The sequence below is a fragment of the Petaurus breviceps genome, unplaced genomic scaffold (genome assembly GCF_028583685.1).
Source record: "Petaurus breviceps papuanus isolate PSGF00001 unplaced genomic scaffold, PetGlider_PUasm1.0 177, whole genome shotgun sequence".
NCBI lineage: Eukaryota > Metazoa > Chordata > Mammalia > Diprotodontia > Petauridae > Petaurus > Petaurus breviceps.
The window spans coordinates 2,445,786-2,468,443 of record NW_027185776.1 but is presented as its reverse complement, the minus strand read 5'-3'; the positions used below and the strand labels follow the sequence as shown (position 1 = coordinate 2,468,443).

At 37.3% G+C, this 22,658-nt stretch overlaps 1 protein-coding gene and 1 pseudogene across 2 annotated transcripts in view; one reads left to right on the top strand and one right to left on the bottom strand.

The window, feature by feature from the left end:
• RPS6KA5 (ribosomal protein S6 kinase A5) overlaps positions 1 to 22,658 on the top strand; it is a 261,593-nt gene that overhangs the window by 205,194 nt on the left and 33,741 nt on the right. For both annotated transcript variants that reach the window (XM_069085996.1, XM_069085998.1), the window contains one exon: positions 8,757 to 8,948. In XM_069085996.1, coding sequence (XP_068942097.1) covers positions 8,757 to 8,948 — 192 coding nt within the window. The remainder of the gene's footprint in view (positions 1 to 8,756; positions 8,949 to 22,658) is intronic.
• LOC138159712 (small nuclear ribonucleoprotein Sm D2 pseudogene) lies at positions 14,535 to 16,136 on the bottom strand (annotated as a pseudogene).

Sequence of the window (22,658 nt, the reverse complement as noted above, 5' to 3'; positions counted from 1 at the left end):
AGAGTTAACAGCCTGACTGAGGAAAATAACACCTTAAAAATAGACTAACTCAAATGGTAAAAGAGGCTCAAAAAGGCAATGAGGAGAAGAATGCCTTAAAAAGCCGAATTTGCCAGATGGAAAAAGAGTCTCAAAAGCTCACTAAGGAGAATTATTCCTTCAGAATTATTGGAGCAAATGGAAGCTACTGACTATATGAGAAATTAAGATGCTGTTAAACAGATCCAAACAAATGAAAGAATAGAAGGCAATATGAAATATCTCATTGGAAAAACCACTGACCTGGAAAATAGATCCAGGAGAGATAATTTAAAAATTATTGGACTACATAAAAGCCATGATCAAAGAAAGAACCTAGAAATCATCCCTCAAGAAATTCTCAAGAAAAACTGCCCTAATGTTTTAGAACCAGAGGGCAAAATAGAGGTTAAAAGAACCCACCGATCACCTCCTGGAAAAGATCCCCAAAAAGAAAAAAAAATATCTAAGAAATTGCTCTGATATTCTAGAACCAGCAGGTAAAATAGAAATTGAAAAATCCGCCGATGATCTCCTGAAAGAGATACCAAAATGAAAATTCCCAGGAATTTTATAACCAAACTCCAGAACTCAATGTCAAGGAGAAATTATTGCAAGCAGCTAGAGAGAAACGATTCATATATCATCAGGTCACAGTCAGAATAACACAAGATTTAGCCATTTCTACATTAAAGGATTGGAGGAAGGGGCGACTAGGTGGCACAGTGAATAAGAGTGCCAGCCCCAGAGTTGGGAGGACCCCGGATCAGTTCTGGCCTCAGATAATTAACACCCACACACAAAAAAAAACTGGCTATGTAACCTTGGGCAAGTTACTTAACCCCATTTACTTAAAAAAAAAAAAAGGATTGGAGGTCTTAGAATATGATATTCTGGAAGGTAAAGGAGCTAGAATTACAACCAAGAATCACCTACCCAGAAAAACTAAGTATAATCCTTTGGGGGTTGGGGGAAGAATGGCTATTCATTGAAATAGAAGTCTTTCAAGCATTCCTGATCAAAAGACCAGAACTAAATAGAAATTTTGACTTTCAGATGCAGAATTTAAGGAAGGAGAAATCATAAGGGTTTCAATAAGATTAAACTGTTGACATTCCTACATGGGAAAATGATATTTATAACTCCTAAAGACTTTCTCATTACTAGGGTATTTAGAAGTAGTATATGTAGACAGAAAACATGTGAATGAAATATGATGTGATGATTATCCAAAGAATAAAATTAAGGGGTGATAAAGAGGAATGCATTGGGAGAAGGGGAAAGGGAGAGGTAGAACGGGATAAATTATGTGATATAAAAAAGGCACAAACAGTGTGGCTAGGTGGCACAGTGATTAGAACACCATCCCTGGAGTCAGGAGGACCTGAGTTCAAATCTGGACTCAGACGCTTAACACTTAACTAGCTGTGTGACCTCAGGGAAGTCACTTAACCCCAACTGCCCTACCCTCCCCCCTCCAAAAAAAGCAAAAAGAAAAAGGCACAAAAGAGATTTTATAGTGAAGGGTAAGATGGGGTTTATGGGGTAAGGGGGGGAGCTCATGAACCTTACTTTCTTCATAATTGGCTCAAAGAGGGAATAAGATATACACTTAGTTGGTTATAGAAATCTATATAACCCTACAGGAAAGTAGGAAGGGAAGGGTCTAAGAGAAGGCAGGGAGTGATAGAAGGGAGGGTGAATTGAGGTAGGTAAAAGACAGAAACAAAACTCTTGATGATGGACAGGGTGAAAGGGGAGAGAAAGTAGAATAAATGAAGGGGGGAGGGAAATACACAATAATCATTACTGTGGGAAAAAAATCTTACAGCAAGTTTACCTGATAAGGACCTCATTCCTCAAATATATAGAAAACTGGGTCAAATTTATAAAAATAAGAGTTGTTCCTCAATTGATAAATGGTCAAAGGATATGAACAGTCAGTTTTTGGACAAAGTGTTTAAAGCTATCGATAATTACATTTAAAATGCTCTAAATAACAAAGAAATGCTAATTAGAATAACTGAACAACACCTATCAAATTGGCTAATATGACAGAAAAGGAAAATGACAAATGTTGGGAGTGGATATGGGAAAATTGAGACATTAATGCATTGTTGGTGAAGTTGTATACTGATCCAGCCATTCTGGAGAGCAATTTGGAACTATGTCCAAAGGGCAATTTGACCAAAAATTAACCAAGCAATACCACTACTAGGTTTATATCCCGAAGAGATAATTAAGATTAATGTACAAAAAATAAAAAAATGTACAAAAAATATTCATAGCTTTTTTAATGGCCCAGACTACTGTGGCATTGACTCCCTTGTTGTAGATATTTGTGTTTTAGACTACGCAAAGAAGTATCTTGGGGTTTATAGGCTAGATTTCTTTTTTAAGGACCATACCTAAAACCCAGATCACTCTGGCTCACATTGATTGGCCAACAATAGATCCCAGCTCAAACCTCATTTGGTTATTATTTGGTCTCTGATGTTTCAGAGTGAACATAAATAGTGATTTGTTTCTGTTTTGGCGAGAAACCCTTCCCCAGCTGGATTGATTTTTTTTTTTTTACTAGCTTTTACCAAGTCATTTACCTAGGCCATTCTTTGCCTCATTTCTAAGCTAGCCTTAATCACTGAATGGACATTGCCTCAGACAAACTGAGACCTGAGAAAGACCTTAACTTAAAAAGGCCAAGGTCTCCCACTGCATCCAGAGCCATCTCCAGTTGTCCTGATCTGTGTCTTGCTACTGGACCCTAATGGCTCCAGAGGAGAGAGTGAGGTTGGTGTTTTTTCACAGCCCTCCCTCACTTAAATCCAATTAACTTGCAAATCATGACATCACCTTCCCAATGTCACGGTTGTCTTTGAGAACAAAGGACAAACAACAATACTGGTGGCAAATGTGAGCCGGGGAAGATTGAGCGAACCTTTGCTGACAACGAACACCAGACCTAGCTAAGCTGTGAGAATGGGAAGAGCAAGAAGGAACCATCACATTCCTATTGCAGAAGCAGTGGGGCAGGACGCCCCTGGCTATGGGTACTCACAGGAGGCTGGAGCTTTGGCTTTGGTTCCAGGCTAGAGGGGAGAACAGAGATCTGGGGCAAAAGACACCATCCCCCAGACCCCAAGGCTAGAGGTGATTACAAAAAGTAAGCTATTACTACAAAAGAAAAAATGCACAAGCAAAGGAGAAAGAATCGAACCATCAAAAGTTATTATGGGGGGCAGCTAAGTGGCACAGTGAATAGAGCACTGGCCCTGAAGTCAGGAGGACCTGAGTTCAAATGTGACCTCTGACACTTAACACTAGCCTTGTGACCTTGGGCAAGTCATGTAACTCCAATTGCCCTGCCTTCCCCCCTCCAAAATTAAAAAAAAAAAGTTATTATGGGAGTAGAGAAGACCAGGGTTCATCTTCAGAGGAGAATGTTGAAGCAATGAAACCCTCTTCTATCCCAAAGAGTAAACTTTCAAATGGTCACCTGTCCAAAAAGAATTCATAGAACTTTAAAAAGACTTTAAAAATCAAATGAAAGATATTGAGGAAAAACTTTAAGAAAACAATAAAAAAAAAACAAGATAATGAAAAGAAAGTCAGCCAATTAGAAAAGGTGATCCAGAATCTTAAGGAAGAAAATGACACCTTGAAAATTAGAATTGGGCAAGGTGAAACCAGCAGAGTTATAAGAGATCAAGAAATAATTGAACAAAAAATGAAGAATAAAAAAATAGTAGAGAAAGTAAAAGATCTTGTAAGAAAAGCAACCAATCTGTAGAATGGATCAAGAAGAGAAAACATAAGAGTAATCAGACTACCTGAAAGTTATTTTCAAAAAAAGGAATCTTGATACAGTAGTACAAGAAATAAAGAAAATTATCCTGAAGCATTAGAACAAAGAGGGGAAGTAGAAATAGAAAAAAAATCATCAAAAACCACTTGAAAGGGATTCCAGCACAAGGATAAAATATTAAAAACAACAAGAAAGAGTCCATTTAAATATGATGGTGCCACAATTAGAATCACACAAGCCCTAGCAGAGGGACACTAAAGCACTGTAGATCTTGGAGCACTTTATATCAAAGAGGAGAAGAACTGGTCTCTAGCCAAAAATATGCCAAGAAAAGTTAAGCATGATTCCGAATAAAAAATAAAATGGACTTTTGATCAACTGTCAGACTTTAAAGACTTTGTTAAAAAAAAAACCTGAACTTAATAGAAGATTTGACATACAAGAGCCAACAAAAACAAATCATACAAGGGATTGAATAAGGATAAACCTTTTACTTTTATGTAGGTAAAATGTATATATGTCTAAAATTTTCATTAGAGATTGGGTAGTTCATAGGAATGATTGGAGTAGACCTGGGTGTATGACTTTAAAAAGTAAAAACATTTAGGAAGAGCTAAGAAGTAATTATTTTGTGCAAATGAAGTGCAAGAGGAAGAAAACGGGGATTAAATGGAGGAGGAGGACTGGTAGTTCTGGTAACCTACTTTTATTGGGAATGGGTTTAAGGGGAAACAATACATATATGTATGTATATACATATATGTACATGTATATGTATATATATGTGTGTATATATATAGAAGAGTATAAAACCTAAATTCAGAAGAAATAAAATGGTAAAGGGGATAGGGAGGGGGAGAGAACAAGAGAGGGATCTCTACAGGGGAGGGAGAGGGAATGGCTTAAGGGGGGTATAGAAGGGTATTTAGATCAAAGGGATGGGAATGAGAGGATAAAGGAGGGATCTCTAGAGCGGAAGGTAAGGGAATAAGTTATAGGAGGTTATAGAAGGGTGTTTAGATTTATTGGGATGGGAGGAAAGAAGAGGGATCCTTGGAGGGGGTAGACTAAGTAATAGAAGAGCAATGTAGCAGGTAGAAGCAAAGTAGAGGAGTCAGGAGGGATAGGAAACAAGCGATATGCACAAATATAAAAACAAAGATCAATTTGTTGGGGAAAGTATAAGTCTATATGTGTATGTATGTATCTATATTCATATAGTGATATATCTGCACTCAATTGTAGTGGGGAGAGGAAGGGTGAAAAAAAAACAAAGTAAAAAGTGTGTAACAGAACAAAAGAAAATTTACAAGGAAGAGAAGAAAAGGACAATTCTCAACACAAATCTATAGTATTTATCATTTAGGCTTTTTTAAAATTAAATTTTATGTTTATTTTTAGTTTACATCATTCATTTCCACAAGATTTTGAGTTAATCACTTTCTCCCCATCTTTCCCCTACCCACCACCCCAAAACAACAATCCCACCATAGACCCCCTCCGCCAATGGGCTCTCTCCTATATCCTCTCCCATCCCCCCTCCAACTTTCTAGTAGGATAACATGGGTCTCTGTACCCCAGTGCCTGTATATCTTATTTCCCAGCTGTATGTAAAATAATAATATATACATATATTTTTTTAACATTTGATTTTAAAACTTTGAATTCCAGATTCTTTTCCTTCCTCCCTTGTCACCCACCATTACTGGGAATAGGTTGTACACATGTAGCTATGCAAAATATTTCCATAGTGGATATATTGTGAAAGACTGACTCTATTTTCTTCCATCCTGTCCTGCCCCCCACTTGTTCTATTCTCTACTTTGACCCTGTCCCTTTTCAAACGTGTTTACTTCTAACTTCCCTTCCCTGGAACCTGCCCTCCCCTCCATCATCCCATCTCTCATCCCTTTCCCTACTACTCTCCTGTAGGGTGAGATACCCAATTTAGTGTGTATGTCATTTCCTCCCTAAGCCAAATTCAATGAGAGTAAGGTTGACTCATTCCCTTTTGCCTTCCTGTTCTTCCCCTCTATTGTAACAGTTTTCCCTTACCTCTTCTGTATGAGATAATTTACCCCATTCTGTCTCTCCCAATCTCCTCTCATTATATTCCTCTCTCGGACCTCTCAATTTCACCTTTTAAGTATCATCCCTTCCTATTCAATTCGTCCTGTGCCTTCTGTCTATGTATACCTGTACACATATATATACACTCACATATGTATTCATGAGCACATATACCTGCTATATAGACATATACATATGTATACATACATATATATGTATACATGTATATTCCCTTCAACTATTTTCATACTGAGAAAAATTTCATAGGTTATAATTATTGTTTTTCCATGTAGGAATAGTTGCTCATGATTTCTTTTCCCTGTTTATCTTCTCATGCTTCTCTTGCTTCTTGTATCTGAATGTCAGATTTTCTATTCAGCTCTGGTTTTTTCATCAAGAATGCTTGAAAGTTCTCTATTTCATTGAATGACCATATTTTCTCCTAAAACATTATACTTAGTTTTGCTGGGTAGGTGATTCTTGGTTTTAATCCCAGCTCCTTTGACCACCAGAATATCATATATTCCAAGCCCTTCATTCCCTCAGTGTAAAAGCTGCCAGGTCCTGTGTTATCCTGATTGTGTTTCTCCAATATTCAAATTGTTTCTTCTTGGCTGCTTTTAATATTTTCTCCTTGATCTGTGAACTCCAGAACCTGGCTATAATATTCCTAGGAGTTTTCTTTTTGGGCTCTTTTTCAAGAGGTGATCAGTGGATTCTTGCAACCTCTATTTTGCCTTCTGTTTCTAAAACATCGGGGCAGTTTTCCTTGAGAATTTCTTGAGGGATGATTTCTAGGTTCTTTTTTTGAACGTGGCTTTTAGGTAGTACAATAATTTTTAAATTATCTCTCCTGGATCTATTTTCCAGGTCAGTATTTTTTCCAATAAGATATTTCACATTGCCTTCTATTTTTTTCATCTGTTTGGATCTGTTTAATAATATCTTGATTTCTCATAAAGTCACTAGCTTCCATTTGCTCCAGTCTAATTCTGAAGGAATTATTCTCTTCAGTGAGCTTTTGAGATTCTTTTTCCATCTGGCAAATTCGACTTTTTAAGGCATTCTCCTCTTTGGCTTTTTGAGCCTTTTTGCCATTTGAGTTGGTCTATTTTTTAAGGTGTTATTTTCTTCAGTCATGTTGTTGACTCTTTTTCATGATTTTCTTGCATCATTCTCATTTCTCTTCCCAATTTTTTCTCCACTTCTCTTATTTGGTTTTCAAAATCCTTCTTAGGCTCCTCTATGGCCTATAACTAGTTCATATTTTTCTTGGAAGCTTTTGGTGCAGGAGTTCTGACTTTGTTGTCTTCCTCCTGTTCCATGCTTTGATCCTTTTGTCCCCCAAAAAGGAATCCAAAGTTGAATTGCTGTGACTTCTTTGCTTCCTTTTCTTGCTCATGTTGCCACTCAGTTACTTGACTTTTGAGCTTTTTGCCACAGTAGAACTCTGCTTTCAGAGAGGAGAGCTTTGTCCCAAATAGCTGGGTTTTTGTAGCTGCTAGGGCTATTAGTTGGCTGCCCTGTCTGAAGCCTGCACATGCTCTGGCACTCTGGTCACACACCCCAGGACCTCCACCCTAGACAGTCAGTAATCCAGATTCAAGCAGGTTAAAGCAAGAGCAATTATCCCTCAGAATAGTTGCGTGGTCCCCCTATATTCTGCAGCCCAGCAGTTTTGAAGCAGCCATGCGGTGATGGCCACCATGCTTTTAGACTTTCTTGAAATGAAAATTTATCATTACATACTTTGAATGCTCTCTTATGTTCTGCGTTGCACATGACATGCTTTTTTTTCTTTGTTTTTAAGTTCCAGTATTTAAGTTTATGATATTTTTTTTTCTTTGCTCTATTCTGTATTTCTTTTCTGGTGTTTGAGTCTAAAATAATTGTTTTTTAAGTTAGAAAAAAAGCAGATGAGAACTGGGACCCAGGACTCCTGACTTCTAATCATCCTAACTCCTAACCAAGTTCTTTTTCTCAGGACAATACAACATAACATACCAAACTCTTAACAGCAATTTAATTCTAATGCTTTCCTGAGCTTTCTTAAGGATTTGTTTGTCACGTAAATCCAGGAACTTGAACTCTGATATAATATGGGAGAGTTGAGGACTGTTCCCTACATCTGGTCCATTTTTATACAGTACTACCAGTCTGTTCAATAGCATTTTTAATGTAGCCTATAGGCCCTTATATACAGAATAGCACAAGACTTATTTATGTAGGTTTTCTTAGTCCATATGTATCATGTACCACATAGCCTGCTGATTAGAGTGAATTTCTATACTACTGAATTCTAAACAATTCAAAATATCTTACTAGTTTGTTATATTGCACTTAATGATCTAAAAGCACAGTTCGGTTATTTCTTAATCCTTATGATATCTGTCTTTAGAGATAGAAATATGTATTATCCCTGTTTACCAGATGACAAGCTTGAGCATAGAAAAATCATGTGTTTTACCCATTGTTGATGGTCTGGTATTTTTCATGAAGTTAGAAGTAGAATCCACCTAATCCAGTTTCCATCTGCTCCTGAGCTACTACACTATGCTACTTCTCTAAATTATAGTTATAAGTGGCATATTTTCAAGGATCTTTTCCACAGGGAAGGAAGTATAGTATAGTGGAAAGAAGGATGACCTTGGAGTAAACAGAGATTTGCTAGCTATATGATGACTATCAGTTTCCTCATCTGTAAGATAAAGGTAATAATATCTGTAGGACCTCCCTCATAGGGTTGTTGTAAGGAGCAAATGATATATGTAAAGTATTTGATAAACTTAAAAGCACTGCATACAGGCAATTGTTATTGTAAAATATTAGCCATTAACCTAACTTTTGTGTCCTTATCTTACAGAATTTATTGTTCACTGATGAAAATGATAATTTGGAAATTAAGGTAATTGATTTTGGATTTGCACGTTTAAAGCCACCTGACAATCAGCCTCTTAAGACGCCATGCTTTACCCTTCATTATGCTGCTCCAGAGCTGTTAAATCATAATGGCTATGATGAATCTTGTGATCTGTGGAGCTTGGGAGTCATTTTGGTGAGTTTCTCTCAGTGTAATAAACATTTTAAAGTAATTTAGCATATTGAATTGATGTCTGGTTATTATCAATCACATTGTTGAATTTGCGAATTCCAGTGGATTAATTATTCAGAATACACAGATGATTAGATTTCTGAAAATCACAGAATATAAAAGATAAAAAGAACCTCAACTTGTGCCTGACCAAAAGTCTGTTCCACAACGTCCTAAAGAATTGGTCATCCAGGTTTGCTCAAAGTATTTAGGGAGATCCAGTGATTCCAGAGACAGCCTGTTTTACTTTGGGTCAGTTCTAATTATTTTTTTTTTGCCTTTTGGAGGGGGGAAGGTAGGGCAGTTGGGGTTAAGTGACTTGCCCAAGGTCACACTGCTAGTTTTTGTGTTGTGTCTGAGGCCAGTTTTGAACTCAGGTCCTCCTGACTTCAGGGCTGGCAGTTCTCTATTCACTGCACCACCTAGCCTCCACTTTGAGCCTAAACCATCTTGTCTATACCATATACCTGTTTTTTATAGTTGTGCCCTCTGGGGATAAATAGAACATATCTAATTCCTCTTCCATTTGACAGCCCTTCAGTTATTTGAAGATAGCTATCAAATCACCTCTAAGCTCTCTCCAGTCTCCTTTAATCAGTCAGTGTATGGAATGTTCTCCAGTCCCCTCACCATTCTGCTTACCATCTTCTGGGCATGTTCTTTATTTTTTTTGCATTTTCTTTTATTTAAACTTGTAATTTTCATAGCCCTACAAGTTCTTTCTTAATTTATTTGAATATGTCATATATCCACTTAGACATGTCTCTCAAGCTATCATAGTTTCTCTTTATATTTCTTTTTTGCTGCTTATACTTCAACAGATTCATTTGCTAGTATAGTACTATTCTTTGTTTTGGTAATTTTCAATTTGGGGCTCATACATTATAATTATGATGCCTTTTATTTGCAAAAATATTTGTTGAGCAGGTTTATTTTATGATATGAATAAACACAAATGAGTTGAGTTCTATTTGAAGAAGCTAGAGTGTAATAACAAAATAAATTAACATTATGTTTTATATAATATGAAAGTACGATCATAAAGAGATGATATTATTTAGCCTTTCATTAAAACCATAAGATTTTTGAAAATTTCTGTCCTGAGAAGCTATATAACCCAAAAACATAAATCCAAGAATGAGGTAGTTAAATTAATCAATGATTCATTATAAGTTTTTAAGAACATTGGGAATGTATGAGTTACCATTGGATATATTTCATGGCATGTAGCAATCCTAGTAGTACAAAATATTTGGTACCACTTTCAGAAACAGAACAGTGGGCAATAAGCAATAGTGTGTCCCATGATGCCATTTCCTATCATCATTCTTCCATTTGGAAGACATTTATCGTCTTATCACACATACTAGACCCTTTGGGAAACTTAAATGTAAATAAGTCATGGCCCCTGCTTTTAAGTAATTTACTGTCTAGTACTGAAGATAAGACAAGTATCCATATAAATGTATTATAAATTAGAATATAATTAGAATGCATTAGAGAAGTACAATGTGCTATGAGAGAAAACTGGGGAGAGATTATTTCCAGTTACTGTATTATTTAGGTTGTCCTCACGGATGTCTTATCATGGCATGGAAGTAGCCTTGGTTCTTGAAGGATGTCTTAATAGACTACAAGTTCTTACAGGGCTTCCTAACCTGGAAAGACTTCAGGGGTAGTCCTAGCTATGGGCTATGTAATTTAAAGGGACTCATTACCAGAAAGTTTTTCACCATGCAATTTGGGATGTGGGTGGAACCGAGCAACTCTTAAAATTGTACTAAGGTATGAAGGGGTTGTAGTCTGTGTTGTTAGAGGGAGCATCCATATTGATGAAATTGTAAGTATTTTGTATTTAAGCAGGGTTAAGCCTTAATTGTATTATTTTTGTAAAACTTTCAAGATCTAATTTATCATTTCAACAATTATGATATGAAGGTTATAAAATTGAAATCAGCTTATTTTGAAAAACACAGTATTAGCTTCTACTTTTTTCTATGTAAGTGGATTCAAATCTCACTAATTAAAATCACTTAAATTATTGTAGTAAATGAAGAACAAAATAAAGTGGGACAGAAAGAAGAAAAAATATAAGTAAATAGGATGGAGGAAAATATACATGAGGCAGAGCCAAGGCAGGAAGTTAATTGAGTTCTTCCCAGTTTTCCTTGAAGCAACTTTAAATCACACCTTAAAATGAATTCTGGAGCAACAGAACCCACAAAAGGAATTTTCCAGCTGAAGGTAACTTGGAAGGAGTATAGGAAAAGTCTGTCTTACTTAGGTAAAAGGAGAGCACAGTCCAGCACAGGCAGTGTCAAGGTAAGCCAGCAGGAGGCCATTGGCCCTAGCACAGATTAGCAACTGAGGTCCCCTGAAGACTCAGCAGGCCAGTGGCACAGTGGGCAAGCTGTGAAGTCTCCAGACTCAGTACAACAAACAAGTGGTCAGGCCTAGCAGACCCAGAGGCCCCAACACAGCCAACTAGATTAGACTGGGAGACCCCTGTGCAGCATGCAAGATGCCAGCCCTGGCGTCCCTGATAAAAAGCCAGTGACAGGCTCCCTAGCCCCTGGGAGAAGAAGTTTGGGACAGTACCATAAGACTGAGAAGGGAACTTTTTTATAACATTTTATTATTTTTTTTCCTAGTTACACGTCAAGAAAATGTTTAGCATTCATTTTTACAAGATTTTGAGTTCTGAATTTTCTCCCTCTCCTCCCCTCTTCTCAAAATGGTAGACAAGTTTGATACAGTTTATATATGTGCAATCATATAAAAAATATTTTCATATTAGTTATAGTTGTGAAAGAAGAAACAGATCAAAAAAATAGAGAAAGAATAAAGTAAGTGAAAAAAATATGTTTTGATCTGCATTCAGAGTCCATCATTTCTTTATCTGGCTATGGATAGCATTTTCCTTGTTGAATCCTTTGTACTTATCCTGGAACACTGTGTTGCTGAGAAGAGCTGTGTCATTGGTAGTTGATCATCCCACAATGTTGCTGATACTATGTACGATATTTTCCTGATTCTGCTCATTTCACGTTGTACCAGTTTGTACCAGTCTTTCCAGGATTTTATGAAATCTGCCTTTTCATCATTTCTTATTGCACAGTAGTATTCCATTACATTTATATACCATAGCTTGTTCATCCATTTCCCAATTGAGGTATCCCCTCAATTTCCAATATTTTGAACACCACAAAAAAGGCTGCTATAAATATTTTTGCACATGATGTAGGTCCTTTTCCCTTTTTTATGATCTCTTTGAGATACAGACCTAGAATTGGGATTGCTGAGTCAAAGGGCACATTTTTATAGCTCTTTGGACATAGTTGCAAATTACTGTCCAGAACGGTTGGATCAGTTCACAACTCCACCAACAGTGCATCAGTGTTTGAGTTTTCCAACATCTTCTCCAACATTTAGTGTTTTCCTTTGAGAAGGGCACTTAATCATGGGCATGGCATTCCTGGATAAATAGACTCTAGTTGGTATATTGAGAAAGGATGAAGTTCAGAAGCCAGTAGCAGCAGGAATGCCACGGCTCAAAATAGGGTCTCATTTCTGCCATCTAGCAGAATTGTTTTAATTTGTATTTCTCCAATCAATAGTGAGTTAGAATATTTTTTCATGTGGCTGTAGATAACTTTAATTACTTCATATGAAAATTGATTATATCTTTTGATCATTTATCAATTGGGAAATGGCTCTTATTTTTGTTAATTTGACAGTTCTGTATGATAGAGAAATTAAGCCTTTATCAGAGAAACTTGCTTCAAAAATTTTTTCACAGTTACTGTTGTTAACTGTATATCCCTCCATCCTATTCCCCCCTACCCCTATTTATTCTATTCTCTCTCTCCTTTCACCCTGTCCCTTCTCAAAAGTGTTTTGCTCTGACTACCCATTCCCCCAATCTTCCCTCCCTTATGTCACCCCCACTTATACTCTTCCCCTTCTAGTTTCAAGTAGGGTAAGATAGATTTCTATACCCCATTGCCTGTGTATCTTTTTTCTTCTTTGAACCAGTTCTGATGAGAGCAAGGTTCACTCACTCCCCCTAACTACCCACTCTTCCCCTCCATTGTAAAAGCTTTTCTTGCTTCTTTTATGTGAGATAATTTACCACATTCTACCTCTTCCTCTCTGTTCCTCCCTAGTACATTCCTCTCTCTCACACCTTAATTTTATTTTTTACATTGCATTACTTCATAGTCAACGCACACCTGCCATCTGTAAATATATACACACATATATATGTATATAGATTCCTTCTAACTACCCTAAAAATGAGAAAGGTCTTATGAGTTACGAATATCCTATTCTTGTGTAGGAGGGTAAGCAGTTTAACCTTATTAAATCTCTTGTGATTTCCCTCTCCTGTTTGCCTTTATATGCTTCTCTTGAGTCTTGTATTTGAAAATCAGATTTTCTATATGGCTGTGGTCTTTTCGTCAAGAATTCTTGAAAGTCCTCTCTATTATCGAATATCCATTTTTCCTCTGAGGAATTATACTCACTTTTGGGGGGTAGATGGTTCTTGGTTGTAATCCTAGCTCCTTTGACCTCTGGAATATCATATTCCAAGCCTTCTGATCCTTTTAATGTCAAAGCTGCTAAGTCTTGTGTAATCCTGACTGTGAAACCACCATACTTGAATTGTTTCTTTCTAGCTGTTTGCAGTATTTTCTCTTAAACATGTGAATTCTGGAATTTGGCTATAATATTCATGGCAGTTTTCATTTTGGTATTTCATTCAGGAAGTGATTGGTAGATTCTTTCAATTTCTGTTTTACTCTCTTGGTCTAGAGTATCAGGACTGTTTTCCCTGATAATTTCTTGAAAGATGATGTCTAGACACTTTTTTTTGATCATGGCTTTCAGGTAGTCCAATAATTTTTAAAGTATCTCTCCTGGATTTATTTTCCAGATCAGTTTTCCTCCAGTGAGATATTTCACATTGCCTTCTATTTTTTAATTCTTTTGTCTTTGTTTTATTGTTTCTTGGTTTCTAATAAAGTCACTGGCTTCCGTTTGCTTAATATTAATTTATAAGGAATTATTTTCTTGGGGCAGCTAGGTGGCACATTGAGTAAAGCGCTGGCCCCAGAGTCAGGAGAACCTGAGTTCAGTTCCGGCCTCAGACACAACACACACACACACACACACACACACACACACACACACACACACACACACACACACAACTAGCCGTGTAACCTTGGGCAAGTTACTTACCCCCAATTGCCCTTCAAAAGGAAAAAAAAAAGAAGGAATTTTTTTCAATGAGCTTTGGACCTCCTTTTCCATTTGGTCAGTTATTTTTTAAGTCGTTCTTCTCCTCATTGACTTTTTGGACCTCTTTTGCCATTTGGCCTAGTCTGTTTTTTAAGGTGTTATTTTTTTCAGTATTTTTTTGTGTCTCTTTCACCAAGCTGTTGACTCTTCTCATGATTTTTTTACATCACTCTCATTTCTCTTTTCAATTTTTCCTCCACCTCTCTTACTTGATTTTCAGAATCACTTTTGAGCCCTTCCATGGCCTGAGACCAAATCATATTTTTCTTGGAGGTTTTGGATGTAGGACCTTTGACTTTGGTATCTTTTTCTGAGTATATAGTTTGATCTTGTCACCATAAAAACTTTCTATAGTCAAGAGTTCATTTCTGTTGTTTGCTCATTTTCCCCAGTCTATTACTGGACTTTTAACTATTTGTTAAAAGTAGAGCTCTCCTTACAGGGTGGAGGATGAACTATCCCAAACTTTAGCAGTTTTGTGCAGCTGTTTTCAGAGATACTTCTAGGGACCTGTAAGTTTTCAGTTCTTCCAAAGTGGTATGACCTAAGGGGAGGCATTTTCTACTCTTCTTGTCTGTGCTCTGGTCTTTGAGCAACCACAAACACTCTTTTTCACCCTGGAACTGTGAGGAGTGTCCTCCCACCACTGCTGCTGCAAGTTCTGCTGCACTATTGCTCCTCCTTAGCCCAGGACCACCACCCAGAACTTGTCCCAGATCTACATATGGGCAAAGAAATAGAATCCTGCCTTATCGCCAGCAAAGAGAGCCCTATAATCTCCTTCTGGTCAGAAGTGGTTCAGCCCTCTTGACCTGTTGTTCAACCCCCTTGCCATCTATGGGTTGACAGTCCCAGAAGCAGCTGCTGGCCTAAAGAAATTTTTAATGGGTTTTATTTTCCTTTATTTCCTACTTGGAGGTAGAGGATGGTGATAGATTTTTTTCTTTTTTTTCTTTTTTTTTGGAAAAAAAAAGGAAGGTTTTATTCACAAAAGATGAAGCTAGTGGATCCCTCAGCCTTACTGGGCTAAGCCGAGTGTCGGGATGGGAATGGGGGTTCTGGCTTCACTATTTGCCAGCAATGAGTGGGTTCCTGAGAACCACGATTACTGAATCCCCCCTGAGGAACATCTTGGAAATGTAACGATCTTTGTTCACTGGTTTCAACTTTTTCTTGCCTTTGCCACTTTTGGGAACCTCTGTCCACATCTCTTTTACGTTCTCCAAGACCATGTTACAGTGCCTGTCAAAGGCCTTCACTCAGCCCAAAAGTTTCTTGTTGTTGGGGCAGTTGATGAGAACCTGGGTGTTGTTCTTCATTGACTGGGTGAGCACTGACAGGGGCCCAGTGTTGAACTCCTCCTCTCCCCGCTTCTGCAGTTCCTCAGGGGTCATCTTGCTCTTGGGCTTTTTTAAAAGACTCATGGTAGTGGTGGCCTCTCGGTCCTTTGCAGTCCTGCCTTCCTCGTGCTGCGGCTGCCTCCTCGGTCCTGCCACCTCAAGTCACTTCAGGTTCCGGTGCAAAGAAGATAGATCTTTTCTGATTAAAACAAATAAAATATTTTTAAAAGGAAAAAAGCTTATGTAGCAGTGATGATCTCAGACAGGACAACAGTAAAAATACATATAAAAAATAAACAGGGAAATCACATTGTGATGAAAGGTATTATAAAAATTAATATCAGTATTTAATATTTATGTACAAAATGACATACCGTCTAAAGGAAAAGTTTAATAGTTACAAGAAGAAATAGACAGTAAAACTACAATAGTTGGAGACTTCAGTGTATCCCTTTGAGAAGTAAACAATCTAATAAAAAAAAACAAAAAAAATAAAGTTAAGAACCTGAATATAATTTTAGAAAAGTTAGCTATCAGAAATCTAACAATCACTGAATGGGAATATAAAGGAACTTCCGTGTATGTGTGTGTATGAGTGTACATGTATACATAGACAGATGGCACAGGATGAGTTGAATATGAAAGAATGATATCTAAAAAATAAAATTAAGAGGTGACAGAAGAATAGAAGGGAGAGATAGAATAGGGTAAGTTATCTCATATAAAAGAGGCAAGAGAAAGCTGTTACATTAGAGGGGAAAAGCAGAAAGGTGAAAGGGAATGAGTCAACCTTACTCTAATTGGATTTGGCTTAAGGAGAAAATAACATACACAATCAGTTGGGTATCCTATCCTACCAGAAAGTAGTGGGGAAGAGTATAGCAGAGAGGGCACATTGAGGGAGAGGGTAGTTAGAAGCAAACACTTTTGAAAAGGGACAGAGTCAAAGGAGAAAATAGAATAAATGGGGAGCAGGATAGAATGGAGGGTGATATGGTTAGTCCTTCACAACATGACTATTATGGAAATGTTTTGCTTAACCACACACATATAACCTATATTGAATTGCTTGTCTTCCCAGTGGGGGTGGTTGAGGAGGGAAGAAGGGAGAGAATCTGGAACTTAGAGTTTTAAAAACAAATGTTAAAAATTGTTTTTACATGCAACCAGGAAATAAGATATACAGGCAATGGGGTATAGAAATTCATCTTGCCCTACAAAAAAGTAAGGGGTGGGGATGAGTGGGGATTGAAGAGAGAGCAGGTTGGGAAAGGAGTATTTAGTATGCTTGCTGTCTTGAGGTAGGGGTGGGGGAGAGATGGGGAGAAAATTTGTAACTCAAAATCTTGTTTAATTGAATGTTGAAAATTTAAAAATAAATAATAAGAGGTTTAAAAAATAGAGACAAGATTTGGCAATTGATTGAATATGTGGACTGAGGAAGAATGAGGAATCCTTTCAATTTTAACTCTGTGAAACTAGAGACTTAAAAGATTGTGGTACTTTTGACAGATATAGGGAAGTTTGAAAGAGTGGAGCATTTGTGGGGAGAGATAATGAGTTCTGTTCTGGATATGTTGAGTTTAAGATTTCTCAGATATCCAGTTTCAAATGTCAGGTCATATTTGGCCTGATCAGTTTAAATTTGGGGGTCTTTTTTTTCCACAAAAAAAATGGCATTAATCCAATTATCTGCCCAATCAAGTGGAATTGATTTTTATTTTGCTAAGTTCAGAGCTTTCCATTTATCATGACTAATTTCATCTTACTGATTTTGTCTCATTCTTGGATATTTTTTTTAATTTTGAATCTGTCATTTATCCCATTAACTATATTTCCCAGCTTTCTACCATTTTCAGATTTGATGAGCATATCTTCTCAGCTTTTTGTCTTCTTCAGATTTGTTAGACATATCTTCTGTTACTTCCTCTAAGTTATGGATAACAATGTTAAACTGGACAAGGTGAAGGAAAAAGTATAACTCTTTTGTCATCCTATTCACATTTTTACATCTTCACAAAAGAGGTCATGAGAGATGTTGTTGAATGTCTTGTTGAAATCAAAATGTTATGTCTATAAAGCCGAAAGTCCAATGATATTACAAAAAAAAAAAAGTAAAGTTAATTTGGCATTACTTCTTGGAAAACTCTTGATGAGTCTTCTTAGTACTCATTATTTGCTAGGCCCTCAAAAGCCATCTGTTTATAATCAATTCACTAGTTTGCTGGGGATCTGATTCAAGACTACCCATATGCAGTTTTCAGAATTTACCTAGTCTTCTTTTTAAAATTGGGACATTTGCTGATCTACTTTTCTGCTACCTTTCCTCTTCTCTGTAATTTCTTATAGATAGTTCTTTCCCAATCACAAGTTCTTCCAGTGTTCTGGGATGAATATGTCTGAGCTTGAAGACTTGAACTTATTTAAAACTGATAATTCATTTACTATTTTTTACTAATTTTTATTATGAACTAAATCATCAACAAATAGACATGTCAGTATGTAAAGAACAATTTAGAATTGTATACAAAATGATGAATTTTTTTATGTAGTTTGCTTTTTTGTGTGTATTAAATTTTAAAATATTCTAACAAGATTGCGGTATTCGTGTGCTCTTCTGACATTTTGTTTTCTTCTGCAGATTTAAAAATGTTCTTTTATTTTTTATAACTACCCACTAACTCAATTCTACTTCCCCTTACCTCCCCCGAAATAGTAACAAGTTATTATAGTCAAAAAAAGTAGATAGTCATATTATCAATGTCTGAAAATGTGTGCCTTGTTATAAATTTCTAATTCATCATCTTTCTGCCAAGAAGTGGGAAACATGATTTATCTTCAGTCTTCTGAAGCCATGCTTGGTCCATTGCATTGATCAAAACTCTTAATTCTCCCAGCATTATTTTCCTTTATATTATTGTGATCATTGCATAAATTGTTCTACACGTTCTGCTTTCAATCTGCGTAAGTTCATAAAAGACTTTTCAGGTTTCTTTGAATTTGTTGTGTTCATAATTTCTTCTTAAGTAATAATATTCCATTACAGTCCTATCTACAATTTCTTTAATCATTCCTCAGTTGGACACCCACTTAATTTCCGATTCTCTGTACAACAAAAAATGCTGCACAGAGAATATATATGTTTGTACAAATATGTTTGTAATGTATGGCTCTTTCTCCTTTGAATTTGACCTCTGTGATACTTGCCAAGTAGTAGTATTACTAGATCAAAGGACATATATAGTTTAGTGACTTTTGGAGCATTGTTTCAAATTGTTTTCCAGAAATTTAAATTGGGTTGACCCAATTCATAGTTTTACTAACTGTATATTAGTATGCCTGTCTTTTCAAAATCTTTCCAAAAATTTAGTTTTTCAATTTTTGCCATTTTTGTCCATTTGATGATTGATGTAGTACCTCAGAGTTTTCAAATTTTGTGTATCTCTTATTGATAGTGATTTGGGGGCATTTTTCTTATGTTTTTTATATTCATCTTCTATTTCCTAGAATTATAAAACTGAATGCTGTTTAAAAAACCATGAAGATTATCTAGTGCATCCTCATTTTTAAATACAAAGAAATTGAAAACCAGAGAAGTGATTTATCTAGTGTCTCACACATAATTATTGACTTGATTAATACTCAAACATAAATCTCTTAGCTCCTTATCTAATGCTGTCTACTATATCATGATATTTGTTATACCCTTACAAATTTGAAAATCATTCTCCTTGATAGAGCAGATAGAAGAAAAATAGGAATTCAGTAGTTATGTCTTTTCTTTTTTCATCTCTTTTTTTCCAAATGCTTTATTAACTTCTGATTTACATCATTCATTTCCGCCATATTTTGAGTTACAAATTTTCTCCCTGTTTTTCCCCTACCCACCACCCCAAAATAGCAGTCCCACAGGATATCTACTCCTCCAGTCTGCTCTCTCCCATATCCCTTTCGACTTTTCCAGTAGGGCATGGTGGATCTCTATGCCCCAGTGCCTGTATATCTTATTTCCCAATTACATGTAAAATAGTATTAATAATGTTTTATATATATATATATATATATTTAAACATTTTATTTTAAAACTTTGAATTCCAGATTCATTCCCTTCCTCCCTTGTCACCCACCCTTACTGGGAAGATAAGCAGTTCAGTATAGGTTGTACATGTGTAGCTAATGCAAAACAATAACATAGTAGATATATTGTCAAAGATTGACTATATTTCCTTCCCTCCTATCCCACCTCCCACTTGTTCTATTATCTACTTTGATCCCGTCCCTTTTCAAAAGTGGGTGCTTCCAACTTCTTTCTCCCCCAGCCTGCCCTCCCTTCCACCATCCCCTCTCTCATCCCCTTCCCCCCCTACTCTCCTATAGGGTGAGATACCCTATTTAGTGTGTATTTCATTCCCTCCCCGAGCTAAATTCAATGAGAATAAGGTTGATCCATTCCCTTTTGCCTTCCTATTCTTCCCCTCCATTGTAACCATTTTCCCTTGCCTCTTTCTGTCTCTCCCCATCTCCTCTCATTATATTCTTCTCTCATCTCGTAATTTCATCTTTTAAGTATCATCCCTTCCTGTTAAATTGATCCTGTGCCCTTTATCTATGTATACCTGGAAACATATATACACACATTCACATATGTATTCATATGCCCATATACCTTCATATATAGACATATATATATATTCCTATTCCCTTCAACTATTTTCATATTGAGAAAAGTTTCATCAGTTACAATTATTGTTTTTCCATATAGGAATGTTAATAGTTCAACTTTGGGGCGGCCAGGTAGCACAACGAGTGAGAGCACCGGCTCCAGTGTCAGAACGACCTGGAGATCGAATCCCGGGCTCAGACACTTGGCACCCACCCAGAAACACCTGGCCGTGTAACCTTGAGCAAGTTACTTAACCCCAATTGCTTAGGGGCGGCCAGGTGGCTCAGCGAGTAAGAGCACCGGCTCCAGTGTTGGGACGACCTGGAGATCAAATCCCAGGCTCAGACACTCAGCACCACACCCAGAAATGACTGGCCGTGTAACCTTGAGCAAGTTACTTAACCCTGATTGCTTAAAAAAAAAAATAGTTCAACTTTGATAAGTTCCTTATGATTTCCTTTCCCTGTTTACCTTCTCATGCTTCTCTTGCTTCTTGTATCTGAATGTCAAATTTTCTATTCAACTCTGGTTTTTTCAGCAAGAATGCTTGAAAGTCCTGTATTCCACTGAATGACCATATTTTCCCCTGAAACATGATACTCAGTTTTGCTGGGTAGGTGACTCTTGGTTTTAATCCCAGCTCCTTTGACCTCCGGAATATCATATTCCAAGCCTTTCAATCCCTCAGTATAGAAGCTGCCAGATCCTGGGTTATCCTGATTGTGTTTCCATAATATTCAAATTGTTTCTTCCTGGCTGCTTGTAATATTCTCTCCTTAATCTGGGAATTCTAGAACCTAGCTATAATATTCCTAGGAATTTTCTTTTTGGGATCTTTTTCAGGAGGTGATTAGTGGATTCTTTCAACCTTTGTTTTGCCCTCTGGTTCTAAAACATGAGGGCAGTTTTCTTTGAGGACTTCCTGGAGGATGATTTCTAGGTTATTTCTTTGATCATGGCTTTCAGGTAGTCCAATAATTTTTAAATTATCTCTCCTGGATCTATTTTCCAGTTCAGTGCTTTTTCCCATGAGATATTTCACATTGCCTTCTATTCTGTCATTTGTTTGGATCTGTTTAACAGCATCTTGATTTTTCCCAAAGTCATTAGCTTCCATTTTCTCCAATCTAATTCTAAAGCAATGATTCTCCTCAGTGAGCTTTTGAGATTCTTTTTCCATCTGGCAAATTTGGCTTTTTAAGGCATTCTTCTCCTCATTGCCTTTTTGGGCCTCTTTTGCCATTTGAGTCAGTCTATTTTTTAGGGTGTTATTTTCCTCAGTCAGGCTGTTGACTCTCATTTCATAATTTTCTTGCATCGTTCTCATTTCTCTTCCCAATTTTGCCTTCACTTCTCTTATCTGCTTCTTAAGGTCCTCTATGGCCTGTAACCAGCTTGTATTTTCCTTTGAAGCTTTTGGTGCAGGAGTTCTGACTTCATTGTCTTACTCCTATTCCATGCTTTGCTCCTTTTTGTCCCATAGGAGTGTAATGTTGGAATCTTCTGTCTGCTTTGTTTCCTTTGCCTGGTCATGTTGCCCCTCGGTCACTTGACCCCTGGGCTTTTTGCCACAGTGGGACTCTGCCACCAGACAGGGGAGCTTTTGTCCCAAACACTGGGGTTTTCTCAGCTGCTGGAGGTATTAGATGGGTGCCCTCTCTGAGGCCTCCACATGCTTTGGCAAACTGGACACACACCCCAGGACCTCCACCCTAGACTGCAATCCAGATCCAAGCAGGTTAAAGCAAGAGAGATTACTCCTCAGACTGGTCTCTTGGTCCCCCTACACTCTGCAGGCCATGAGCTGAAGCTGCCACGTGGGGCTGGCTGGCTGGCTGTGCCGGTGTCTCAGCGGCAAAAGCAACACACTCCCACTTAATGGGTCCCGAAGTCCAGACTGCACTGACCTCTCAATTTGTCCTTCACATCTATGTGTTGATTATTCTGGAAATGGCCACAGCTGCTGCTGATCTGGATGGAGTCTCTCTTGCTAGCATCTGGTCAGACCCGCCCTGGGGCTAAAACCTCCCACTCCGGCCTGGGCTTGGCTCCCAGAGTACTGGCCGATTCCTGCCAGCCTGCCAGGCTGTCTATAGTGGGAGGTTAGCTTCTCTGTGTCATTTTGTGGCTTCTGCAGCTCCAAAGTTTGTTCAGGGTTCCCTTTTTACATTGATTGGGGAAGGTGGAAGCCAAAGCTGCTCAGAGGTCCTGCTTCTACTCTGCCATCTTCTTTTTTCATCTCTTAATTCTAGACCAAGCAAATGGTCTTCTTTTTCTTAGAACATAACTTTAAAAACAACCTTTTTAAAAATCTTTTAGTCTACTTAAGATTGTTGTTGTATAAGGACAAGTCTTTGATTTAGTGGC